At 40.8% G+C, this 26,565-nt stretch overlaps 1 protein-coding gene across 2 annotated transcripts; it reads right to left on the reverse strand.

Moving 5' to 3' along the window:
* PCYT2 (phosphate cytidylyltransferase 2, ethanolamine) lies at positions 1-24,747 on the reverse strand. Of its 2 annotated transcripts, none has more exons than XM_060764865.2 (13): positions 24,597-24,747; positions 16,826-16,914; positions 14,087-14,248; positions 13,342-13,408; positions 12,737-12,821; positions 10,222-10,266; positions 7,040-7,178; positions 5,268-5,350; positions 5,070-5,147; positions 3,841-3,906; positions 3,244-3,309; positions 2,361-2,449; positions 1-1,254 (listed from the first exon to the last, which is right to left on the reverse strand). In XM_060764865.2, the coding sequence occupies exons 1-13, from the start codon at positions 24,677-24,679 to the stop codon at positions 1,122-1,124; spliced, it is 1,185 nt and encodes a 394-aa protein (XP_060620848.2). In that variant the 5' UTR covers positions 24,680-24,747; the 3' UTR covers positions 1-1,121. The 2 variants fall into 2 exon arrangements, with proteins under 2 accessions (XP_060620848.2, XP_060620849.2); XM_060764866.2 differs by lacking the exon at positions 24,597-24,747 and adding an exon at positions 23,862-23,942.
* Positions 24,748-26,565: the final 1,818 nt, after the last annotated feature.

The raw sequence follows: 26,565 nt of genomic DNA on the forward strand, positions 1-26,565 counted from the left end.
CAAGTCATTGATGTTTTATTAATTTCCACTGCTGAAAGTGCACAAGAGAGATAGAAAAGAGCCCATCTGGACAAGAAAGAACCCCACCCTCATGAACAGCTCCTGTGTACATTCCCACCTTGCATGAGAAAGAAGTCTCAGGCAAGTGATGCATCTGTGAGCCTCACAACAATGCATCCTACTTCCACCGTACAAGGCATTTATCCACAATGGCTGTATGCTCAGCTGGGGCTAGCAGAGATCTCAGTCCCTCTTTACAAGAGCCACAAGAGTAGAGTAGAATTCCTATTGCAAAGCAATGTATTGGGAGGTATAATAAGCATATCGAGCCACAGCAAGATTTCTAAAGATTTACACCATATTGGGAACATTTAATAATGCAATCTCAGCGACCCTTGCTTAGCTATGGATCTAAAGAGGCACATCTGAACATGGGATAATGAGAACATATTGTGTGCTGCTGGGAAGCCTAAGCTGCACTAAGCTCTAAACAAGACTTTGAATGTATCAAGTTCAGTGTAAGGCAGTGAAAGCACCTACAGACTGGCTCTCTTCCTCCCTTTTGGGCCCAACCGAGAAATGTGATTGCCAGTATGGCTACAACCTTCTTCTCAGAAAAAGGGAGGCTTTGGGGGTATCTGGCCCAACTTGATGAGGTACTGCTATTAAGTGAGTACCCTGGGGTTTGTCTTATCAGTGCTGTGTAGGATATGAGCCAAGCCAGACTGGACGGTGTTGAAGATTAGAAAATTTTGCCTGCTCTGGCAGGCAAAAATCAGAGGGATGGTCTGAAATGTACAGATTTTAAAAGAAAGCAGAGCAGAGATTATTCCTGCTTCCCAATTCCAACAGGTCAGATATTGTTAGAAGATAAAACCACGCAGTGTTGCAAACATTCATTGGAATTAAAATCTGTTATTGGTAGGTAAATATTAAACCCTTCCCATGTGAGTGGGCCTGGGCATATTAGATAGCAGCATCCTGGATCTTTCTCCATATGCAACTGTGGACTTGAAGCCAGGAAAATCATGACCACAGGCCTTGCTGAGGTTGACAGCAGTATCCTATCCTCCAGGAAAACTGCTCCAGAAGGGAGGATTCTGCTGCACCTTTCCTCCATGCTAGCTCTTGTAATCTTGGGACCCTTTTAGGCCTGCCTTCTGCTGGGCTACGTCTTCCTCTTTTTTCTTCATAGCCTCCAGCACAGCCAGCTCCTTGGCTTCTTTTTTTTGGTTCCGGGCTTCAAACTCCAGCCTGAAATGACCAAGAGACAGGTTACATGGTGATTTCACTAAGAATTCTTAATTCCTTTGGAGTTGTGTTCCTGGAAGGGACAACCCTGCCCTGTAGGTCTGCTGGGCTCTCACTTCCAATAAAGCAAATGAAGTGTTTGGGCTTCCAAATTATTTTTGCTCCCAGTTGGATTCTCATAGGCACAATACAGTATCACCGGTACTTGGAAGCTTGGTAAGAATTAGAGAACTAGGAACGGGATATTGTTTAAATACTATCAGGATACCGTGGGTGGGGATACTTTGGAATCCCAAACACATACTTTATTTTACCTCAAATGACTCTGATAGGAACCAGCAACAACAGAAAGAAGCCAGCACTGCAATAAACTGTGCAGAACAGAAGTTCTCTATTACCAGTGAAGTCTTAAAACACCATCTTCTAGCCAAACATCAAGTGCAAGAGTCTTCTTTATTCTTATAGGCAGTCAGATTCATTCTGTGGGATAGCTAGTGGTATTTCTCTCCAGTTTCTGCACCAAAGTCATTGCTCCAAGTGAACTCTGAACAGATCTATAGTTTGTGCACATGTGCACAAGTGATTCTGACTGCAATATTATTTACATATAATTCAGGTCTTGCAAGGCCAAGAAACTAGAATACTATAGATGGAAGCCTTAACATAGACATAAAACCATTGAGAGCAAGAGTTGTGCAGCACACAGAATTTCTACAGCAACAGTATGAGTAAAAAAAACCTGAGAGGGCAAGAATAATAGATATAAAAAGCTAGTCAAAAGATCAGAGAGATTCCTTATCTGCTGAAAAAGCAACGGACAAAAGGAACTGAGGCTGTAGCCCCTCCCACTGACTATATAGATTATTGGGGAGTTTGGGCGGGGCTACCACCAAAATGTATCCTAAAGACACTAGAAGTTTCTGAACTAACTGCACAGGCATAGGAAATACAGTACCATGTGTGTGATTTCACAGAGACCATGAAGAAGAAATGACTGATTAGTGCGGAGCCATAGATGTAAAGACAGGTGAGAAGGGTTATTATGGTACAGTGCAAAGTAAGCCTCAGTGAGCTAAACTCAAAATGAATTCAAGTCAAGGGCAGCTGACCTGTTCTTAATTATTCTTTTCACTATCAGATCTGTTGTGAGGTTATTGCCACTGTCCACCAACCGGAAGATGCCACGCCTCTTGGGTTCCTAAAGACACAGGGAACAGAATAAAATTGATGACAAATAAGGCCTTCAGAAATATTTAGAAATATTCCCAAATAATTTAGCTATGAAAATATGACACAACTGCTTCTTGACAGATGCTACAACACAAAAACATTAAGATGATGGTTGCTGGAAGACGCAGCAGCATCTGCACTATTCTCACTTTTTTCTTGTCCATTATGGATAAGACGGTTTAGAGAGAGAGATTAGGAACTTGATATTTCTTTGCCTGCCTGCTTGGTTCCTCGGTCTGCCATCTATCCCAAAGCATTATGGGCAGATTACATTGTCTGGTTCAGATAGGTTACTCAAATCACTGCCCTTCATTGTACCAAAAGATCCAACTGGGGCTGACCACTTTTTGTTTCTGCCCTTTGGCATCTGGGAATTCCCCCTTCCCCCTACCTCTCCCTCTCCAAGGATGACGATGTTCTGGAACATATAAGCCTGCCATCTTTATTCTTCTAAAATAGTTCGGTGAGGGCCAGGTCATTCTTAAAGAATGGATTTGAATACCTATTTTCTACCTCCACTTGGTTTTTGTGAACTTATTCTTCTCCTAAAGTGGGCACTTCTGCTGTTGCTAGAGAAGAGGCTCTCTTGTGGCCTTATTTCCAAAAATAATCTGCTCAAAGGCTTTGCACACAGATAATAGCTCAAGGTCACAAATTGTTGGAAATGCAATCCTTAACATGTACACATATACAGGAAAAATACTTGCTGATCTGCCATGCTTTGATTACAGCAAAACTGACGCAGGTTTCTCCTTCTTTTACCTCATATGGATCAGATCCATCCTTGTCTGGGACCAATTCTGTCATCCCGTGGCAAACGAGATCCACCTGTAGAAAGAGATCAATAATCATTACTACTCTCATCCCCAGGCTTCCCTAAGTGGGGAGAAGATATTTATAACAAAGCAAAAATTACTGACTCAACTGTTTTTTAAAAAACCCAGCAACAATGAAACCATTCTCTATCTCCAACTCAATTAAACTGTTAAAATGAGGAATGCAGGTAGCCAGGAGTACAGAAGATGGATTTTTGGACAGAAAAAGAAGTGGGCTGTATCTCACAAAAACAAACAAACAAACCCCAAACTTTTTAAAAAATAAATTCATTAGTCTTTTTGGTGCCAAACATGTCTTTCTGTTGCTTTAAAGTGGAATGGTCTTCCATAGTGATGGTGGACTGTTCTTTCACTGGAGACTTTTAAACAGAAATTGGATGCAGTCTGCTGAAGGATATTTCAGTTATGGGGTTGTACACTGCCAGCAGTCTTGACTAACTGGCTCTTGGGATCTCATCTAGCTCTGTGATTTTTTTTCCCCTCCTTCCTCCCATCTGTAGATCTTTGTATGAATAGTACTTACTTTAAAATGATCCAGTAGATCAGCGGTGACTGCATAAGGAGCTCCAATCACAACTTCAGAAACATACTAAAGGAATAGGGGAGGAGAATAATCAATTGCAACTTTAGATTCCTACATCTGCCAGTGACCATTCCAGTTACTAAATTCCAAGTGTGAGATAACAGAATTCATTGTGTGAGCTGAATTCATTGCAACTTCACTCTGCAGGAACTCCCATATATCCTGCTGCTTGATCTCACTTATTAGCTGTCAAAACTGCAGGCACACTATTCATACTTTTCTTTCATTCTCTTTTTTTTAAAAATAATTATGAAGAAACAGCAGAAAAAGCTCTACATGTGCAACTTTAATGTACATTACTTTATCCCAAAAGTGCATCACAGAACATGAGTTCTAATTAATGTTAAATTATTTAAGCAATCCTGGGTAACACTTACTTAACACAGGAAGCTGCCCTACACTACATTAAACTATTTGTGTAGCTGGCTCCTCATGGTCTATTCTGCCTGTCAAGCTTCCCATTCACATTGCAGAATTATAGCAGCTTGACACCACTTTAACTATAGCTCCATCTTATGGGATTCTGGAAGTTGTAGTTTGTTGTGTTATTAGACCTCTCTGACAGAGAAGAGTAAACATGTTGCTAAATGACAAATCCCAGAATTCCACAGCTTATTGAGCCATGGTAGTTAAAGAGGTGTCAAACTGCTATATTTCTGCAGTGGGGATACAGCTAAGGTCTCTCCTGAGTCTCAGGCAAACATCTCGCCTATCAGGTGATGCTTCATTCTTTTAGCTGGAGGTGGCTGTCACTGAAGCTGGAATCTTCTGAATGAAAAACATGCTTTACTGCTGAACATTTTGGCTTAGCAAGCCATCAAGAAACTGTGCTAGATGTTATTTTATTACTTCTTTTCAAATACTTTTCCTGCTTCTTGGCAGGAGGTTAGATTGGATGACCCACAAGGTTTCTTCCAACTCTTTGATTCTATGACTATAATGTCAAAGATGCACATAATCCTGAAACCCTTTCTCTCCCCTTCAGACCCAAGAGCATTGGATATATGCATAGAACATACTGGCCTCACTTCTTGGAAAATGGATATAATTATTTCTCACACTTTTAATGAAACCCGGGTTAGACTAGCTTTACTTCAATAGGATTGCCTTTATTTGCTCTGTTTAGACATGCTAAAGTTTAAAGAGAAGGATTCTAACCATATACTCACCCTGCAGGCTAGAACACTGAGAGTTCGCTCGTGCACATTCATTATTGGGTAATTCTTGCCTTTGTATAGATTTACTTCCTGTAATTAAAATATCAATCAGCTTCAGCACATGCAATGTATTACATTTCCAACTCCTTAATTCCATTGTGAAGGGATGAGGAAAACTCCTCATATAGGCAATAACGCACAGATACTCACCTGATCAAAGTGCAATCCTGCAATTATATAAGGCTGCTTTGCCATTTGATGCACTTTTTCTAGAAAATCCACATGACCGACATCTGGAATTTGAATATATTAAGAAAGAAAGCCTATGGCAATGGATAAAAGGACTAGAGTTTAAACATATTACTTCCTAGATTTGTTTTCTTCTTGTAATATCTCAGCAAAAAATTATTTGTATATGGCAAACAGACACTCACTCTGGAACTGTGGTATGAGTACTATGTTTGTGTTTATATGTCTTCAAGTCACCTGTTGACTTACTGAGATCTCATGAATTTCACAGAGCTTTCTTAGCCAAGGAGATGGTTTGTCTCTGAAATATAGGCAATCAGCCCCTGCTATTCCTTCATGATCTCCTATCCAAGTACTAACCAGGGCTGACTCTGCTTAGCGTCCAAGATCAAATGGGATCTGATGCCTTCAGGGTATTTAGTATCTAAGACACAGTATTTACAGACTTACTATTACCTGTTTAGAATCAAAACAAAGGAAAACAATGCTACATTTTACAGAATATACTCCTGATACTGCCCTGTTATTCCCAAAAACAACAACAACATTTTGGGATTTTTATAATTTGGTTCCCTTTTTTAAAGCAACAAATGCTAATTGTATGAATAAAATTTCCTAAATGTATTGTCAAAGGCTTTTATGGCCGGAATCACTGGGTTGTTGTAGGTTTTTTCGGGCTATATGGCCATGTTCTAGAGACATTCTCTCCTGACGTTTCGCCTGTATCTATGGCAAGGATCCTCAGAGGTAGTGAGGTCTGTTGGAACTAGGAAAAAGGGTTTATATATCTGTGGAATGACCAGGGTGGGACTCTTGTCTGCTGGACTAGGTGTGAATGTTTCAACTGACCACCTTGATTAGCATTTGATGGCCTGGCAGTGTCTGGGGCAATCTTTTGCTGAGAGGTAATTAGATGTCCCAGATTGTTTCCTCTCTGTTGTTTTGCTGTTCTAATTTTAGAGTTTTTTAATACTGGTAGCCAGATTTTGTTCATTTTCATGGTTTCTTCCTTTCTGTTGAAATTGTCCACATGCTTGTGGATTTCAATGGCTTCTCTGTGTAGTGTGACATGGTGGTTGTTAGGAGTGGTCCAGCATTTCTGTGTTCTCAAATAATATGCTGTGTCCAGGTTGGTTCATCAGGTGCTCCGCTATGGCTGACTTCTCTGCTTGAATTAGTCTGCAGTGCCTTTCATATTCCTTGATTCGTGTTTGGGCAATGCTGCATTTGGTGGTCCCTATGTAGACTTGTCCACGACTGCATGGTATATGGTAGAAGCCGATGAGGAAACACAACATACAAACCATCTAAAGACCCACCAACTGCTACGTTCAGCAAAGGACAAGAGGGATCCTCTCACTTCTGCAGGAGTCTACCGTATACGATGCAGCTGTGGACAAGTCTACATAGGGACCACTAAACGCAGCATTGCCCAAACAAGATCAAGGGGAAAAGAAGCAAGGGTAAAAACATGGATATGTCTGCCTATCCCGGGGAGAAGCTGAGGTGGGGAGGACCAGAAAAAAACAAATGAAGCCTGGCGATATCTAGTGAGGAATATGATACAAGTTGACTAGAATAGAATTCAGCTCTCTTAAATAAGTGGGGTGATGTAGCCTAAGCAAGTTGGGAACTGTTGCGCAGGCAGTGCCAATGTGGGATATAACCCTCCTGCTTTCTTGATATACAGCCCCTTCTTTCATTTCAGCCCCAAAGAAACAGATCCAGGATACGGAAAAGGTCAAATGCACCAGCCACATAGATGATGGTATCTCCTGGTTGCGGCTCCTTGCCAGATGCAAACTGGATGATCTTCTGAGATGTCTGCAGGAATTGAGAAACTCCAGTCCAGGGGCTGTGACCTTTTGGGCACTAGAAAAAAAGAATACAAATTCAATACTTCGGCAGGTTTTACTGAAAAAAGCTGAAGAATACCCAGCCTAAAATGTTGTTTAGCCTATATTTCTAGCATAGCAATGCCATACAATTGATAACAAATCCCTCACTTTTGTTTCAGAACACAAAAGCAGAAATAACAAATAAGTATAAGCAGAAATTTAAAAGGCAACTGAAGGCTGAGTTAAAATTTAGTATTTTACTTTATACAAAGAAACTACTGCAGCCAATAAATTACATGCAGCTGCCTCATTTTTAGCCATCTGATTAGTACTTCAAGCACTATTTGATACAAATGTATTAGATTTGCAATTTACAAGAAGGATTTGGTTTTGGTCACTTAATACTGGTGATGAAGTGTTTCAAATATTAATTTAATGGATAAGCTAAAGGCACTGAGAAATTATTGCCTTCCTTTGGCATGAAATCTTGCTATTGCCTCTCTTTCTAATACTTGATATTTACAGGAACAATGGAAGTTGCCTTATACTTAATCAGACATTTTTTTCCCATCCAGTGTTGTACTGTCAACTCTGACAAGCAGGAATTCTCCAAGGTTTCAGGTAAGTTTCTTTCTCAGTCCCACCTGGGGCCCTTCCACACAGCCCTATAGCCCAGAATATCAAGGCAGAAAACCCCACATTATCTGAGTGTGGACACAGATAACCCAGTTCAAAACAGATATTGTGGGATTTTCTGCCTAAATATTCTGGAATATAGGGCTGTGTGGAAGGGCTCCGGGAGATCCCCAGTGTTTCCCGTCCAAGTACCAAGAGGAGCAAAGCTTGCTTAGCTTCCAAAACCAGACAAGATCCAGGATCTTATTTTTCTTATTTTTCTTTCTTCTTTTTCTTCAAGTTGTATGGCAACCCTAATTAACTCTTGGATCATATGAATAGCAACATTTATTCACAAAAAAGCCCTAAGTAGTTTATGAAAAAGCTGAGACTGGGTCTATAAAGGAATATTTCCCTTTGAAAATGATTTGATCATAACAAAGATAAAAATAGTTTCTGGCCTTCATATTTCCTTCTTGGAAATTTAATAACTATAGGTTAATAGTTTTGTGACATATTGAAGGAAGAATGAAAGGAAAGGACACCAGAAACTGAAGTATCAGCTGAAACTCAAGCTAATTGAAACTCAGGCTACAGGAATATTGAGCAGAGTTTTCTTTTTGTGCTCATGAAGTACTATGAATTAAATTGGCCAGTTACTGTGCTAAGAAATGAATCTGTTTTGATTAAGAAGCATAATAAAAACTGTCATGTGCCCCACTGCTCTGGCTGTGTCTTCTTAATGTAACTAACAACTTTGTGCATTACTGACTATTCTATCAAGTGCCTTATCTCTGATGAGACAAATACAGTGATAAATTTTGCCTGATTCTGCATATTAATTTACTATTTTGCTTTTTATCAAAGCTTTTGTATTTTTAAAGCTCCAAATACTCTAATTAACCCATGATCAAGTGCTACAAAATATTGAGAACAGAATGGAAGCTTAGCTCCCCCATGTGACAGAACTAGGTACTGCTTCTGCAGCTATATGTCCATCATTTGCGAGGGCATCTCAACCCTAATGCCAAACAGCCATTTCCTTGAGATCAGAGATGATCCACTCAAAGCAGTTACTTTTTTGAAGACACTATCATTTCCAGCATAATCAAAGGGGAACTGGGTATTTATTTATTTATCATGTCGGAAGCAAACCAAGGGTACAGTTGTAATGTATTTAAAAACACAATGTTTTAAAACCTGACATTATATTAAATGTCCTTTGACCAGTAGCTGGCCACTTGGGAGTGCCTCTGATGTTGCTATAAGAAGGTCCTCCACTGTGCATGTGGCAGGGCTCAGACTGCATTGTAATAGGTGGTCTGTGGTTTGCTCTCCACATTCGAACGTCGTGGACTCCACTTTATGGCCCCATTTCTTAAGGTGAGCTCTGCATCTCGTGGTGCCAGAGCACAGTCTGTTCAGCACTTTCCAAGTTGCCCAGGATTCTGTTTGCCCAGGAGGAAGTCTCTCATTCGGTATCAGCCATGGCTTGAGGTTCCGTGTTTTAGCCTGCCACTTTTGGACTCTTGCTTGCTGAGGTGTTCCTGCAAATATCTCTGTAGAGCTTAGAAAACTGTTTCTTGATTTAAGGCATTGGCATGTTGAAGTTACTGGGTGCTGAAGATATTCCAAACATAACACAAGAACCCAAAGAGTGGAGCGCGAGCACGGCGCCGACTCGGGGCCCCAGCGCCTAGCATCCCCGATGTGTCATTCCAAACATAACACAAGAACCCAAAGAGTTATTTTTATCAGTATTGGCAGGACTAGAAACTAGTATAATAATTCACAAAGATCCCCGATTGCTAAGCTGTTCTGATGTGCTCCTCTAGAACTTCTCCAAAATGACATGGTCATCCAAATAATATATTCATAATGTGAACAACTAATATCAGGGGGCTTGCCTGTCTATGAGGATTGCCAGGTTACAACCCGCCCATTCCTTCCATATGTTTTGATCTATCAGTGGGTTGTGCAAGAAGGCAACCATAGCTTGTATCTGGTTCTTTGCTGTCCCATGACATTACTGAAGTATACAGGAATGACATTCTTTGGAAATACAGGTATAAAAGGTCAGAGGAGCTGTATTTTCCTTATAACACATAGGCAAAAGTAAAGGGCCCAAGGAAATGTTTGGGTTAAAACTCTCCATGCCTGCAGTTAATTTCTTGAAACATGTGTGTCCATCAGACAACCCCATGACTTGGCAACCAGTCAAAATGGCTGTAGTCAGTTTGGATATGAACTTGTTCAGTTGTGGTTCTTAAACACACTTTGTTTATGAGCAAATCATTGAATGGCTACAATACACAACATTAAACTCCATCCATACTCAATTAACCGTAGTTTGCTTGTGGTTTATCATAGCATAGGAAAGCAAGAGTAAAACAGCAGAAACAGGATAGTGAGCACTGGCCTGGTCACAGGCTTCAGTTACAAGTGTTGTAGGCAGAACTCACCTTCCCAAGGTTGTCTGCATGTGTCCGGTAATCCATGTCTTCAACCTGAAGGAGAAAATATAAATAGCAAAAATTCTCACTAGCCAATTAAAAAGGAATGCAGGGCCAGGTATTTGATAGGGCACAGCCACCATCAGTCAGATTTGCCCACCAAACATTTTAAATGTACCTAATGATAGACTTTTAGCTGAAATTAGTGTAGCAATTGTTCAATAGAGCACTGTGGACTTCCATCTTTAGCCACACGAGACACGAGGTGAAATTCAAATTTCCCTCTATACTCTCAAGTGGATCTCCAAGACAACTTACACTGTCCATCTGAAGAACTGTTACAATCTAAGATTGCCACACAAGGATCTAACCTGCTTGAACATCCTAATTTGTAACCCATGTGTTTCGTCCAAAAAAACAAAAAATAAAAACACTCCTTCCTGAAGGAATTGTCAAAAGCCTTGACCCCAGTTAACAGCAGGGAGTTCACCAACAGGGTAGCCAAATGTCCATTCAAAGGACAAGAGTTGAATACAAGAGACTCCAGAGTTCGTGGTTAAATCAGTATCCAACAGCTAATATCCAAGAATAAGTCCAGAGATCACAACTACCAAATAGCAAGAATCCGAAGTCATAGCTCCAGGCACTCATGTTGAAGCCAGCAACAAAATGCCCCACTTAAGCTCCTTAAATGCCAAGTTCCCAGGTGTTTTCTACTGCTGGTTTATTTCTTAGCTAATCTCAAAGACTTGCAAAGTTGCGCCTTCTCTCTTCGCAGGTCCATAAAAGCTGGGACACTTAGCCCTTCTTCAGCCTGCTCAGAGGAGCTTGCTTGAACTTGTTCTGCAGGCTGAGGAGTTGTAGCTACTTCCATTGGCTCTAGTTACTTCCATGGGCTTGGTTGAAGGAGCTGCTGGACACTTCTGGGCTCCAGTTCCAATGCCGGCCTTTCAACCAGCGTCTCCCGCCAATTGCTGTCTGTGCTATCCACAACAAGAATGTTCTTTTCTAATCATCCATACAACCAAAAGATCTAAACACTAACAAAAAGACCCCATACACATTTCAAAGGCAAATCTACCAAAGGTATGCCTTTTCTTTTGCTTTTGGCACTAGCTTTCTAAAAAGGTTCTGCTAAGCAACTCCAATCCCAGTACACATCACAGCAATGAGCAGTAAGAGCCATGAAAGCTCCAAAACATTCCTGCAATCTGTCCAGAGAGGATTCTCAGATCGGAAGCCCTTAGCATTATAGGAACTCCCTCATGCAATCCATTATTTATTTATAACCTGTACATAGGATCACATGCTGTGAACATTATACACATTATACACTTCCAAATTAAAACCATAAATAATTTAAACAAGATGAAATATATCATAAAGACAACTATTAAAATAACTTTAAAACTAGAATGTAAAACCATGTGCATTTCGTCCCACAAAAAGGCTTTAAGAAAATTCCATGTTTCCACTTGGCACTGGAAAGAAATAAACATTGGTGCCAGTATGACCTCCAATAGCAACCCAACAAGAAATGTGTTTTGTCAAAAGGCAAGAGTTCTTTTTGGAGTAAGAGGCAATATGTGGCTTGGAATCCAAATGGTTTTATTGGAAAGCAGGGTAAAGTATTATTATTATTATTATTATTATTAATAATAATAATAATAATAATAATAAACTTTATTTGTACCCCGCTACCATCTCCCAAGGGACTCGGTGCGGCTTACATGAGGCCGAGCCCAAATACAACAATACAAGCAATAATAACAACAATACAAGCAATTAAAATAAAACATGGACAATAAACTAACGAAACATTAACAATAAAACAACACACAATTAAGCTCCTTAAATGCTAAGTTCCCAGATGTTTTCTACTTCTGGATTGTTTCTTAGCTAATCTCAAAGACTTTAAAGAAGAGATATACAAATGTAGCAAGCTTCCTTCCCCAATCTCTTGATTGGAACCACAGTAACAACCATGAGGAATACCTCAGTGTTGGCCAGCATGCAGCATCTTTCCGGTCCCTGCATTGAGGTTCGCTTTTAGGCTGAACTGTGAGGTCTTTTATATCTTGCCAAATTGAGATGCTACATGTTGTCCAAGGCAACATCCAAATTAATCACACTAGTTTCTCTCGGGTGTTTTGATATAGTGATATTCTTGTACTACCCAAAAGTGAATGGACAACAGCCAAGTTTGCTGATTAGGATATTCTCCTGAAGTTGAAGAGCATACCATCCCAATCAGTTTTGACCATGAAAATATTTTAAAAACATTTTAGAAGACATGGGAATGGGTAGAACAACTATGGCATACCAGACCCACTTCCTTGATGAACAATGGACTTCTGCAAGTTTCCCCCGAGAAGGCCCTCATGTCCATCTATCTTGAATTGCCCCCATAGCTGGGACACAGAAGAGGGCTCCTATTTCATCCTTGGTTCTCACACAGGAATATGTTATATTTGTCAAGTGGTCCCTTGCTCCCTCAAACTTTCCACCCTTCCCTTTAACTCACAATGTTGCTGTGGTGGGCTTTGGTCATGAGCAGCATACGGCCAACCAGGTCTGTAGTAGATACTCCCTGGGTGCGCTTACATTCCCTGCAATAAGACAAGCTCAGAGTAAGACAAAGACCTTAGTAATGACTACTCAATAATATTCATAGTGTCTTCAAATTAGCCTTTGCTTGCTGCCTTAAATATGCACCAAAATACACCATAGTGACTGAAGCAAGAGACAAAGAAGAAAGAGAAAAAGCCCCAGAGAATGGTCAGAAGGAAATTGACGTCTTATCTATTTAATTTATACTTTATCATTCTCCCAGAATGAGGCCCAAGTGGCTTATAGTAATTTAAAATACAAATATAACTAAGGTCTTATTTTACCATAGCTATAAACAATTAAATGACAATTTCTGTTTTAAAGGCATATAATCAAAACACTTTAAAACATTTTAAACAAAGCAAAATAATCTGAGACAGTACATTTTAACTCTATGGAAGAAGAGCAAGTTATACCTGCAAAAAAGATAGGTTTACGGAGCATTTAAGCAATTCATCATTATTCTGAAACAGGCAGGGATTCTGAAGAGATCAACAGCAGCAAGAAGTAAAGCTTTACCTATATCTCCCAGCATTCTTCACTTCCTCATAAGTGTCTTTGCCATCTGCTGTAAGTGTGATATCATCTATAAAGAAAAAGAGCACCATATCCTTATTGTAAAGTTGGGGATCTGCCTGGGGAGTTCAAAAGTCACACAATGTACTTGTGAATGTGGGGGATAGGAACAACTTTATTACATACTCTTCCCCACCTAGAAAAGAAATAGCTTCATGAAGACCATTGCACAGCATGACACCTGGATCCTCACAGGATAGGTTCCTGAACTTCACATAGATACGCAAAAACCACATATAACTATGAACCTTGTTTTAAATGAAGGATTTCTGGGACAAGAATACTATAGAGTCGCTCTGTGGGAGCTAGAAAATGTCTAAAGAGGACATATTGTGTTGGGCATGGTAAGTGAAACCATGGGTGGATATTGGGATTGTACTGTATCATGAAAGGGATCAGTCTGTAGGGTTGTTAGAAAAAGTGAGATTCTGTAAACAGCATTGGCCTCCACTCTATCTTTTCTAAAACATGAGACATCCGATCAGCTATCCAACCAGAACTTTATGGCTTTATTACACATGTTAGTAGAATTGTTATAATCTAGGGTAAAGAACAAGCATGAGATTTACTAGAAGATATATAGAAACAGTTCGTCTCTTTATTTTAGCATATGAACCACACTTAAGCACAGCCACTCTCACTGTGTAAAGATACCAGGTTACAAAAAAGAAGACACTCATGGGCTCACCTCCATGTACACAGAAGTCACAGTTGTATTTGTCCAGAGTTTCCAGTGTTGTAACATAAGGCGCTCCTGGCACAATCTCATCAACCCACTTAATAGCTTTCACCATTTTGTATCTCTCTTCTTGAGTGAAGACAGGAGGACCTTTATGCTTAGAGATTTCCTCTGGGATGAAGAGAAGAGAACACCTGGTTAGTGTCAACCTCTTGTGCTGTTTCAAGCAGTCATGGCTAAAGAGAGAGCGCAGAAAAATACTGGCAGAGCAAGGTGAAATATCAAAAGAATGGACAAAGTTTAGGGTCAGACTAACTACATAACCTGATGCCTGAGTCCAGGAATAAAAGCATCTACTCCCATCAAAATGTGGCAGTGCCCCAGTGGTTTTGCCAACCTCTTTCCATCTCCCTGATATACCAAGGAGCCTATCCACAATGGTGCAAAGGGGGGAAAGTCAACTGCATCATCTCAGCTGGGCATATGTGCAATTGCTGTAGCTGTGGTTTGCCTTTGCCATGTTACTTTGCCGAGATTGCATAACTAGGAAAAGAGATGCAACAGTGCTGAAAATCCCATGCAGGGTACGTGTGATTATGGGGGCGGGGACTGAAACAAGACAAAGCAAGCTTCTTGGCTTTGAATTAATGTATGATGATGGTGGGGTGATGTGGCCTGAGCAAGAGGAGCATCAGCTGGTTGTCACTTCAGCCTCAAGAAGCAAATGGCTCAACCTCAGAGTAGAAAAAACTCATATAGGGATGGTAAGGATTCAGGGTACCAAGACAAAACCCAGATCCTTTTGTCACAAGGTTTCAAGGGAGGGAAAGAAATAGAGGGTTGAGAGATCTTTGGAATGTCTATTTTTCAGGCCAAGCAGTATTCAGGTGGAAAAGAGAAGCAGCAAGTCTTGTTCCGTAAAGAAAATTATTTTATATATCTAAGAATATTTATTGATTTGTTTTTAGCAGTGTTTGCCATCAGCTTAGGATTTTTAACTTTGAATATGTTTTAATGGATTTTAACTGTGAATTTGTAATACTGTTTATATTTAATTTTGTTTTGATGTTTGCATATTTGTATATTTTAAATTGTATGCTAATGCTTTTATGTCAAGCCGCTTTGAGCCTCCTTTGGGAGAGATAAAGCAGAGTATACATAAATATAATAATAAAACAGAATAGTAGTTCAAAGCCCTATGAACTCTAATAAGATCATGGACAATTTATAGAGCTGGGCTTTTCTGCCATGCTCCGTAAGCCATGGCCCAAGTGAGAAGTGGCAGATAGGCATCCAAATTATTTTGAACCTCTGAGTAGTGCACAGGCTGCACAACTGCCCCTCTCCAGCTATCAAAAACTCAAAGTTTGAGACAGAGTAATGTTTGTATTTATATACTGAATTAGATGCCATATAATTATGGTTAATTATAAGCTTCTATGATAAATATCTCATAAAAATAATAGACATTGGATTTCCCCCCTTTCTGACTTCATTTTATTTACTGTTATTAGGTTCTGTTTCTACAATTTCATCCCTCCATGCTGTCACTTTCTGAAAGCTTGAAGTTTCCACTTGTGCCTTTTACTCAAGCAGACATTGTAGAGTGCCATTATGCTTTTTCTAGCCCCACCACCATCATTTTCTGGTGGAACTAATATTTGGTAAAATACTTCTGATCCTGGAATGGGTATCTCAGAGAGAAACAAACCAATATACTAACACCTTATGGGAGCGAACAATGTTTATGTGTAATGTATTTTGGCATACAACTCCTGTTGATTGGTTTGTATGTCAATAAAGGCTGCATCTCGTATATGAATGGCTGTTGTTTCCTCAGAAACTAGGCTAGGACTGACTGGAAGAAGTTGTTCTGCTTTGTACAAAGAACCCACAATATTATCTTCCTGTTGGTGGTTCTGAACCAAAAGACTGAGAAGCATTTTTATGATTACATTTCTACCCACTATGCAGTTAAGTTTTCCCCTTATATGTTATTAGAAAAAATGTGAGAAATTCCATATGAGCCAAAAATTATAATTTGGAGGTTTACCTCCATGCAACAAATACACTCCCGTGCTATTTTAAATTGGCACCTTGATGGATACTTCTTGTACTTCAATTTCTGACATTCTCAATGGGGAGAGGGGGGGAAGGGTAAAGTTATGTGGTGCTATATTCTAAAAACAAGAAAATTTGGACTACATAACACTCTAAATACTAGCATACACATAGTCCCAGCTTCTACCTGACTCTCTACTCTTAAAACATCTCTGATACTATCATAGCCAATTCATTTATTTTTTTCAGAACAAGAGAAAGTGAAATTATTTATTTCCAAATGTAGGGGACGGTGTTCTGAGGGAAGCAGCACAGTATTTAGAATATATTTAATTAGTCTTGGTTAATGTTATCACTGAACTTTATTTCTGAGAAAAGGTTTGAATGAAAAGGGAAACAATTTTCTGTTACAAACAGCAGGAGGGAATCTTCATGTGTAAATATGCAGTCTTAAATTACACTATCTTTACAAGTCCTCTATATTCGGCTCACCTGAAAGTGAACCTATCATGCAACTTCATTTTCTCTAATACAAATCAATTGAACTGTAGTAAAGATGGTGTAACTGTGAATAAGACTGCACTGCAAATCTGTAGATATTGGCACAGTCGAAACCTATGTTCTGAGTAATTGTTCCCTTGCCAGGAATGTTTCTGAAACAGACAAAAAATGCAATAATTTCCTTACCATCTGTGTGGACTCCCACAATCAGATAATCTCCCATTGCACGAGCCTGACGCAGCTGGTTGGAGTGCCCATAATGTACCATGTCGTAGCTATATAAAAAGACAAGAGGGTTTGTGAGAATGGTATGGTACTCATTATTTTCTTAAGACTTTCCTGTGCAATATATAAAAAAACACCACACGAAGTGTCAGTTGAGCTAGGTAGCACTCAGCTACACAATAATTCCTGAATGAGGCAGGAATCTGAACATGGTTTATTTGTAACTAGGTACATTAATGTTGAAGAGCCAGCAGGTTGTATTGATTTGAACATTGGGCCATGACTCTGAAGATGAGGGTTCAAATCCCCGCTCAGTCATGGAAACTCACTGGATTCATAGTCTCTCAGTCTCAGAGGCAGGTTGAGAGAGAACAGCAAAGGCAAGTTCCTTCTCAACAAATATTACCAAGAAACCCCATGATAGGGTCCAATTGGTGTCACCATAAATCAAAAATGACTTGAAAGCACGCATAACCACAACAAACGATGTTAATTTAAGAGTTGCTTTCTCAGAAGCAGTTATTATGTTTCTCAAAAACATCTCCCTGTACTTTGCCCACTGTTACATACTCTCCACAGAAACAGAAATCACTTCGATTCCTGCTAAGTGAAAAACTGCAAATGCTAAAAATTTTAATAAATTGGGTCCTTCATTCCAAAGACAGTCATAAGTGTGTAGTCACAATACATTTTGATCTTGAAAAACTACTACCTCAAGGATATCTAAAATTATTTTAACAATGGTGATAGCTACAGAATCTCTGGATTATTTTTCAATAACAAAAGACTCGCAATATGGTGAATGAACTTATCTATATTAGGGTCCATTGAGTGCATTATTATTGGTTGTATAGACTTCTGCTACATTTCTGGATCTCTGTATGAAATCAATACTGCAAGTGAAAACTGGACAGCCAAAAACAGAAAATATTTTAGGTAGGCACTGATTTTCTAAAAGTTCCCAGTGTGTTATTTCTGTGAAGATCAGACAATGCAAACAGTACAGTATTACAATGCAGCCATCTGAAAAGCTAGCCAGAAAGACACTTTCTGTTGCAAAGTAACAATGGGAGAGTGAAATTTGCAATGGAGAATTGGCAAGAAGCAGTTAAAGTTTTGTCTACTTCTTACTCTTCCCATGAGACACAACTCCCCTCAATATTATTTTCCTGTGGAATGTCAGATAAATGTTTAGAAACTGATGATGTTTGCTTTGATGGAAAAGTACAGGTGAAAAGTTGTTCCAGGGAGAAAAAGGTCACTGGGGAAAAGGTATGCACCTTACTTCACTGATTCCCTGTTGTAAACTGTCATCTCCAAAGAATGCGTTGTTATAAAGAAGTAGTTGCTAGCATAATACTATGTATTGTATTGTATATTAATTGTCTCTGCAATATAAGTGGACATAGATGTGTAGATATAGTACACAGACACGCGCTTATTCATAACAAGCACTTATTGATTAAAGTAGTTCCCTCCTTGGAAGGGCTGATACAGAGATAAAGGGAAGCTACTGAAGAAACTACAAAGAAAATTAGTATCTGGGCCCAGATGAAGCTTCTTTTTTCTTAGGCCTTCAACTCATGTACTATATGTAGGCAGACCTAGAAAAACCCCTTTCCCTCCAAAATCCCTTTAAGTGACTGCAAAACAATAAAACAAAGCCGTTACATGATTAATATTTTATACCCAGGTTATGTATAATGTCCTTTACAAGTGCAACACGCATTGTTACTCACTCCTGCAGCAATCTACATTATGGAAAACCCATGCACCTTTCTTTGCTTTCCACTGTTGTGTTTTCATTGCAAATTGGTTCAGCCTCACTTTTCTTGATAAGAAATTATTACAGGGACAACAGGGCAGATTGGTGGGTGATATGGGAACAAGGAAGAACACATTATATAAACATTATACCTCACAAGTAAAAAGAAGAAGGTACCTTATATTACTAGAATGAAACAGGAAAACATTCTTAGAACTTTTTTTTATCTCAAACTGGGGGGAAACAGTCATTTTTTAAAACAGCTATTATGAAAGCAAAAATTATTTCAATATGTATTACAAATTAACAAAACAAGCAAGAAAACATCTTGAAGGGAATAGGCCTTCTTCTGGTTTAATCCCACTCCAAACCAGAAGATGGCAAGTGAGCTAGAGGCAGATCAAATAGTCAGCAACAGTGGCTTCTATTGCAACCTAGAACTGGCCTTGGTGCTGTGCAGCATTATTGTGGGTTACTTTTCAACAGACACATAACTACTAAGGCGGTTACCATGGAGAAGTTCCAAGCACCATTTGCATTTTTTCCTAGAAAATCAACAACAGAGGCAGGGAAGCAGCGATGCAGTCGGGAGCATGCCTAGAGTCAAGGCCACACATGCAGTAAGTTCCCACTTTTCTGTAATTACCTATCTCTACCCCACTAAATCTTGGTATGCAAGACCTCTCCCTAGCTCTTGAATTATTGCTGAAATTTATTGTTATTGAGAGTAGAGAGTCTCCTTTAAAATGATGGGCCTTCCTTCGATAACAACATGCTGTTCCTGTGCTGATGTCTTAGAATGTGTGAGAGAAGACAACATAGATTTCTAATAAAGTCTTTGAGACTGCTAATAGAAACTGGCATTGCCTGTTCTGATTTGCACTTAGTCATGAGGAATGCTGCTCTCCTGACACTGCTTACACAATCAATTTCAGTTCTTAACAGTATTATCCAAGTTGCTACTATGAGTGAACAGAGCCAGATGGCAAGAAATGTTACACTGAATGGGACAACAAATACAGTACAAATATTTATGAGTGAAGTCATTAGCATAGAAACTATGTATTAAGTGTTTCTTAATTCAGTGTTTCTCAATTGACCTTCTTTGAAAGGAATGATAATATTTATCCATGTGTCAGGGACTGGTACTGTGTCTCAAGTTTGTGTTATTTTTCCTCCTACAGACTTGCGAGGAACTGAGATTTGATGGCTTGGAGACCAGCACTGGTCCAGGGATCACCACTGAACAAGTATGTTTGTGCCTTCAAATCATCTGTTAATTTATGGCAACCCTATGAATTGGATAGGGTTTATGAGATGGCACGCCCGAGCCTTTGGGAAAAAAACTATAGTGTCTGGCTTTACTCGGGGGCTATCTGTATGCCTTCTGTTAAGATTGAGACCCTTAACACTCAGAGGCACTTTAGGCAAGGCAAAAAGATAACCAAAACGAGTTTACTGAAAACAAGATGAATAAAGGGTTAAATCTGTCACGGACTATTATAGGATAACTTGAAACAATACATTACAAAAGGAGATTTTGCTGGTTGCAGTCATCTCTCTGAAATCTTTGAAAGTTTCCTATCTCTGGTGCAAAGCTATGGTTATATACTGTCTCAATCTTCTTCCTTGTGAAGCTTAAGCTGGTCAAAAGCTTCTGTTGTCTCTTGGACTGCTGATATATGGATACTGCTAAATGCAGGTGCTAAGGATGCCCGTTTTTTGGATTGCTTCAGCCCAGGATTACCACACAATTCCCAAGTCTCTATTCTCTGTAGTTCTGTTGCAAAATAAGGAGGAGTCCAGCAAAGGAGCTGTATACTGGCAAATGGAATAGACCAACTAACGCTGGCCTCTAGGAGTTTTTATGCTCCACCCAAAACTAATACAAAGGAAGGAATCTACTCTATTGGGAAAACTTATAAATAGGGGAAACTGAAGAAGTGGGTAGGAGAAGACAGAGCTGACTTCACAGTTTACTTAGGCAAAAATCCAAAGAGGCACTTCTGGTAGTGCCTTCCACTGAAAGCCTACAACATCTGGTATTTGTTGATGGTCTCCTATTCAAGGCTGGTCCTGCTGAGCAAACAAAATCTGATGGGATTTGTTGCCTTTAGGTATTTAGGTAGACTCCTTCAATGACTACCATGCCCAGAGACAAGGGCACACATGCAAGAGGCTGGTGCTTTTCTTTGATTATCCATCCTCACTATATAGGCCAGTGGTTCTCAACCTGTGGGTCCCCAAGTGTTTTGGCCTACAACTTTCAGAAATCCCAGCCAGTTTACCAGCGGTTAGGATTTCTGGGAGCTGAAGGCCAAAACATCTGGGAACCCACAGGTTGAGAACCACTGCTCTAGAAAATGGGAAATCAAAAATCCACTTGTGACTCTGATCTGACTTTCTGCCCCAAAGCAATCACCACCAAAACATTACCCTTAAGGCAAAGTTTCATTTCGTAATAAAAGGAAACTTTTCCCATATCTGCATTTTCATCCCGAGTCTCACAATATAATAGTTCCATAGTCTAGACTTCCTCCAACCCCTTCTCTTCCTCCAACCTTTGCATCCCAGTGAAATCTCTCATGGTCACCAAAATATTGCTAAACTGAACAGTTATTTTCCAACCTGACTAAAGACACTTGAAAGACTATTTCAGCATCTTATCAAGCTTTTTTATTTTAATTTGTAGGATATAGTGTGATATGGAAGGGGTGGGAAACCTGAGAATTAGGTATTAAGAAATAGGGTTGAACAAGAAGTGTGCTTTTTGGACTGCCAGGAAGAAAGTGCAATATCCATATATATGCAGTTCTCTAGAACACTACTCAAATACTCAAAGAGGTGGTTTGTGGATTCATACTGGTATGCAAGCATGTTTTCAGAAAAGAACTGTTGCAGTCAGTGGGCACAAGTACAATATCAATTCCTGGCACATTAGCTATGGCAGTTGCTGGTCCCCCGCATCAGATGGCTCAAGAGGCACTATTCTATAATGTGATAATAATACTCTCTTATTTGCCACTGAACTGCGATGCCCAGAATTAAATGCAAAGATGATCCTCACAAGGTTATGGTTTCTGGCCCAGCCACCAGTGATAATGTTTCAAAAGCATAACTGCAATATAGTGCTTAATTTATCTTTTAAACCAGCAATGGAAAGAGTGACACAACTTAATGAAGTGAATGAAATGGCGATAACCACAAAATTCAAAATGGAATTTATGAATGGTCACCTCAAGTAGCACTGCTTCAAATGATATGATAAGCATAGTGCTAAACAACCTGCAAGGACTGTATTACAATTCTGTCCTGAACCAAACCATCTCAAACAAATAGGCATTAGAAGATAAAAGGAATAAAATAAAAATAAATAAGATAAGTGGTAACCTAGGTAACTCAATGTACACTGCTATATAATGCAGTAGGAAACTGCAATATATGGTCAGTGTAAACTCAGAGCCCCTGGTGCCGCAGTGGGTTAAACCCCTGTGCCGGCAGGACTGAAGACCGACAGGTCGCAGGTTCGAATCTGGAGAGAGGCGGATGAGCTCCCTCTATCAGCTCCAGCTCCTCATGCGGGACATGAGAGAAGCCTCCCACAAGGATGATAAAAACATCAAATCATCCGGGGGTCCCCTGGGCAACGTCCTTGCAGATGGCCAATTCTCTCACACCAGAAGCGACTTGCAGTTTCTCAAGTCGCTCCTGACACGACAAAAAAAAGTGTAAATTCAAATAAAACAGGTTAACTGCATTATATGCATCTACACTGACCATACAATGCAGTTTCAAGCTGTGTCAAATAGCAGTGTACATGGGGCCCTAGATTCCTCATAACAAAAGTATGAGTGAATAACATAAATTCCTGAGAAAACATCCCTAAATTCAAATTTCATCAAAAACACTTTTGGGTGTCTTCCAGCCATTCACTATGTTATATCTTAATTTACCTAGTAGTAGCAGCTCATAATTGTTATGAAGGGAAAAAAGAAGTATAATCTCCCATTCTCCTGAACACAAGGCCAGAACACAAATATTGTACATAACTTTTAAAAAGAAAGATGATCTGGTTTTTTTTCAGATTCAGTATTCAAACAGAAGCATCTGACAGCATGTAGTCAGTATTATTAGTAATATTCTAATGAGTATTTATGTGGAGCTCATATATACAGGATCCAGTAAATCAAAGTTTTCCAAACTGTGTTGTGATACATTAGTGTGATGGCTGTAATGTGAAGGTGTGATACATGAACATAATGAGAGACCTCTATGTCTATGTGAAATAAGCTATAAAACACATATATAAATATAAATGAAAGGTTTCATGAGATATGTTATGCTCCTATACAGTTTATGTATGTGTCTGTATCTTTTATAAGGGGTTGCTTTAACCTCTGGTTTGTAAATAAAAGTGAATCAAAGTGTTTTAAAATGATGCTTGTCTAAAAACTGTGTCACCAACATGAAATGTCTGGAATGTTCTACAGTAGATAAAAAAATGACTGACATATTTTGCACATTCATCTATGTTCTGAAAAACGGAGGAAAAGTCATGGGAAAGAGAGACCCAGGGCCCTTCCATGCAGCCATATAACCCAGAATATCAAAGCGGAAAATCCTACAATATCTGCTTTGAACTGGGTTATCTAAGTGCACACTGCCATATATTCCAGTTCAAAGCAGAAAACGTGGGATTTTATTCAGCTGTGTGAAAGGGGCCACAGACACAATATAAATGGCTCCACACTTCTCCAGGAGTGCCAATTATAACAGGAAAAGTTCAAAAGATACACCAGACAGCAAATGAACTTGGTATCTTGGGGTGTGTTGTAAAGAAAGGAAGTAATCAGAAAGTTGCAAAATTCTGACATGACAGAGCCATGTGATCTCATTAGGCTGAGGCAAATATCATTCGGGATCATTAAACTCCGCCTATGACAATAAGGGACAATCTAAAGCAGGAGGGATAGACACGGATCTATATCATTTTATAACTAAATATACCCCTCCCTGTAAACAAGGAGAATTCAGGTCACAGAACAACCTGAAAGCACCTCTCCGTGGGGTATTTATGACTCTGTTCTAAAGCTCCAAAGGTCTTTCCACATCGTAGAAAGAACACTCAGTCCCTTCAGAAGGGATAACGGGTTTATTAGGACATAAGACTGGCTTGCTTTAGGGCCAAGCCAATAGGGGAAGGGGGAAGTCATGCCACCGGTGCCCACCTACCACCGGCAGGGAGGGCAACAGCCTGGCTTCGTCTCTCTGCAGTCTGTCCCAACCCCTGACGCTCAGAGGATCCCCGAGGCCCGCACTGCGCATGCTCAGGTCTGTTGACAAGTCTGTGCTAGTAGGAAGCATCGGGGAACTAGGCACACTGAGCGGGGGGCACAAAGTCTCTCGCATGAAACAGGGGGAGGGCGGGCTGTTAAGAGGAGGATCCGGAAGACGCCTCAGTAGCAGGCTAGAAAGAAGCAAGAAGCGCCAAGTGACACACTAAATAATGAATCCACTTAAAATGCCTGCAGCATTCTGGGGTTTGTAGTTTAAGGAGGAGCCTTTAACAGCCTCACTAAAAGCTGATTTAAAGTGGATAAAGTGATGAAGCAGACGGGGTGGCGCCCAATCTGCTTCAGAGAGCTTGGGGATCCCGTAGTGGCGAGCTGGGGGCGCTTCGGGCTCTCTCTCCAGCAGATGCTGATGGGCAACACCCAACTCCCACATGGACGCAAGCCAGCCCCTCCCGGAGCCTCCTCCTCGGGGTGCCTCACTCTGGGGACGGAGCCCTGAGGGAAAGCAAGCGCGGAGCTGCTCAGGCGCCCCAAGAGGCGCGGCCTAGGTGGCGTTGCCATGGGGACGCGAGCCGCGCGCTCCCCCTAAACGGCAAGGCATCGGTTGCCATGGAAGCGTTGAGGCAGCTTCCTCTCCCCTTCACCTTCTCCTTCCCCTCCCCTCGGCACTCACCATCCGTCGCACCAGACGCGGACCGGCCGGGTGGCGGCGTGGCTGGCAGGGGAAGAGGCTCCGGCGGCTCCGTTCCGCAGCATGGCGAGCGAGTGAATGCCGGACTCTCAGCTGTTGCCTTGACCTCGGCGCTGTCAGGAGCCGGGCCCGCCCCCCGTCACGTGACCGCGGAACCGCCGAAGCGCTCGAGAGGGCGGCCATCTTCGGTGCCTGTCACGTGACCGGCACTCCTCAGGCGAGGAACAGGGCCCCCCCTTTCCCTCTTATGATTGCGCCATTTCTTTCTGTCGGCTCCGCACTGGCTACATCGAGGGGGACTAACCTGCCAGTTCTCCCTGCCTGCAAAATCCCGGCGCTCCCGCGACCCACCCAAACCGCCTCCTGACAGGTGGATGCTTTGCCTTCACCCACTCCCTTTAGTACCGCGCATGCGCGGCGCGTTTCCTCTTCATATGTGCCTAGCCCAGGCATTGGCAAAGTTCGGCCCTCCAGGTGTTTTGGACTGCAACTCCCACAATACCTAACAGCCGGTAGGCTGTTAGGAATTGTGGGAGTTGTAGTCCAAAACACCTGGAGGGCCAAAGTTTGCCCGTGCCTGGGCTAGCCCATTATTAAACCGGCAACATAGAAATATTAATATAGTATTAAAAATAAAATAGTTACGACATTATAGGTTAGCACCAGAAGTATTTTGGATTTCCTATGTTGGAAGACCTCTATTCAAAACGATCTTAAAAGATTACAGAGATGGGCCAAAACTAACAAAATGAAGTTCAACAGGGACAAATGCAAGATACTCCACTTAGGCAGAAAAAACGAAAAGCAAAGATAACAACGGGGGACGCATGGCTCGAGAGCAGTATGTGTGAAAAAGATCCTGGGGTCCTCGTGGACAAGTTAAACATGAGCCAACAATGTGATGCAGCGGCAAAAAAAGCCAATGGGATTTTGGCCTGCATCAATAGCAGTATAGTGTCTAGATCCAGGGAAGTCATGCTACCCATGCTCTATTCTGCCTTGGTTAGACCACACCTGGAATATTGTGTCCAATTCTGGGCACCACAGTCGAAGAGAGATGGAGTGTGTCCAGAGGAGGGCGACTAAAATGATCAAGGTTCTGGAGAACAAGCCCTATGAGGAGCAGATTAAAGAGCTGGGCATGAAGAAGAGAAGGCTGAGACATGATAGCCATGTATAAATACATGAGAGGAATTCATAGGGAGGAGGGAGCAAGCTTGTTTTCTGCTGCCCTGGAGACTAGGACGCAGGACAATGGCTTCAAACTACAAGAAGGAAGATTCCATCTGAACATTGGGAAGAGCTTCCTGGCTGTGAGAGCCGTCCAGCAGTGGAACTCTCAGTGTTGTGGAGGCTCCTTCTTTGGAAGCTTTTAAACAGAGGCTGGATGGCCATCTGTCAGGAATGCTTTGAATGCAATTTTCCTGCTTCTTGGCAGGGGGTTGGATTGGATGGCCCACGAGGTCTCTTCCAACTCTTTGATTCTATTTGCCTGTATGTGCCTAATGAGATTTCCTGGCCATGAGACCCAAGGCCCAATCCAAAATTACCTGCTCACACATTGTCCAAAAGTAATTGTATAAAATTTTGTAAATATGTTGTGCATGAAACAGCATTTGCGTACACTGAGTCATCATCGCGGTCACCCTTTTGGACAGTTTTGAAGGATTTTGGATTCATGACTTGTAGTAAACTGTTTTTAAATAACTCGGTGAAGCATGTTATCTGGGCAGGTTCCTGATAAGGCAATGTGCTTACCTCAAAGGGGTAGCATGAAACACCTGTGTCAACAGAGTACCGTAACCCCCACTGTTATTTCCACCCCATAATCCTAGTATTACGTTACACTTTGTGTCAACAAGGAAAACCTTCAGAGATCTGCCATTTCAAGTTTCAGTTTAGGAACAGACTTCTGCTCAGATGCATTATTAAATCCAAAGTAAACGCAGAG

Source organism: Anolis sagrei, chromosome 2 (assembly GCF_037176765.1).
Source record: "Anolis sagrei isolate rAnoSag1 chromosome 2, rAnoSag1.mat, whole genome shotgun sequence".
NCBI lineage: Eukaryota > Metazoa > Chordata > Lepidosauria > Squamata > Dactyloidae > Anolis > Anolis sagrei.

What these genes read in the sequence shown, in the direction of transcription:
- PCYT2 (XM_060764865.2), bottom strand. Translation starts at nt 24,679, where the DNA reads ATGCTGCGGAACGGAGCCGCCGGAGCCTCTTCCCCTGCCAGCCACGCC. An exon ending in ATCTACTGGATCATTTTAAA is followed by an intron (nt 3,310 to 3,840) that starts GTAAGTACTATT and finishes CTCTTTCTACAG; the next exon opens with GTGGATCTCGTTTGCCACGG. An exon ending in AAAAGAATAATTAAGAACAG is followed by an intron (nt 1,255 to 2,360) that starts GTCAGCTGCCCT and finishes TGGTCATTTCAG; the next exon opens with GCTGGAGTTTGAAGCCCGGA.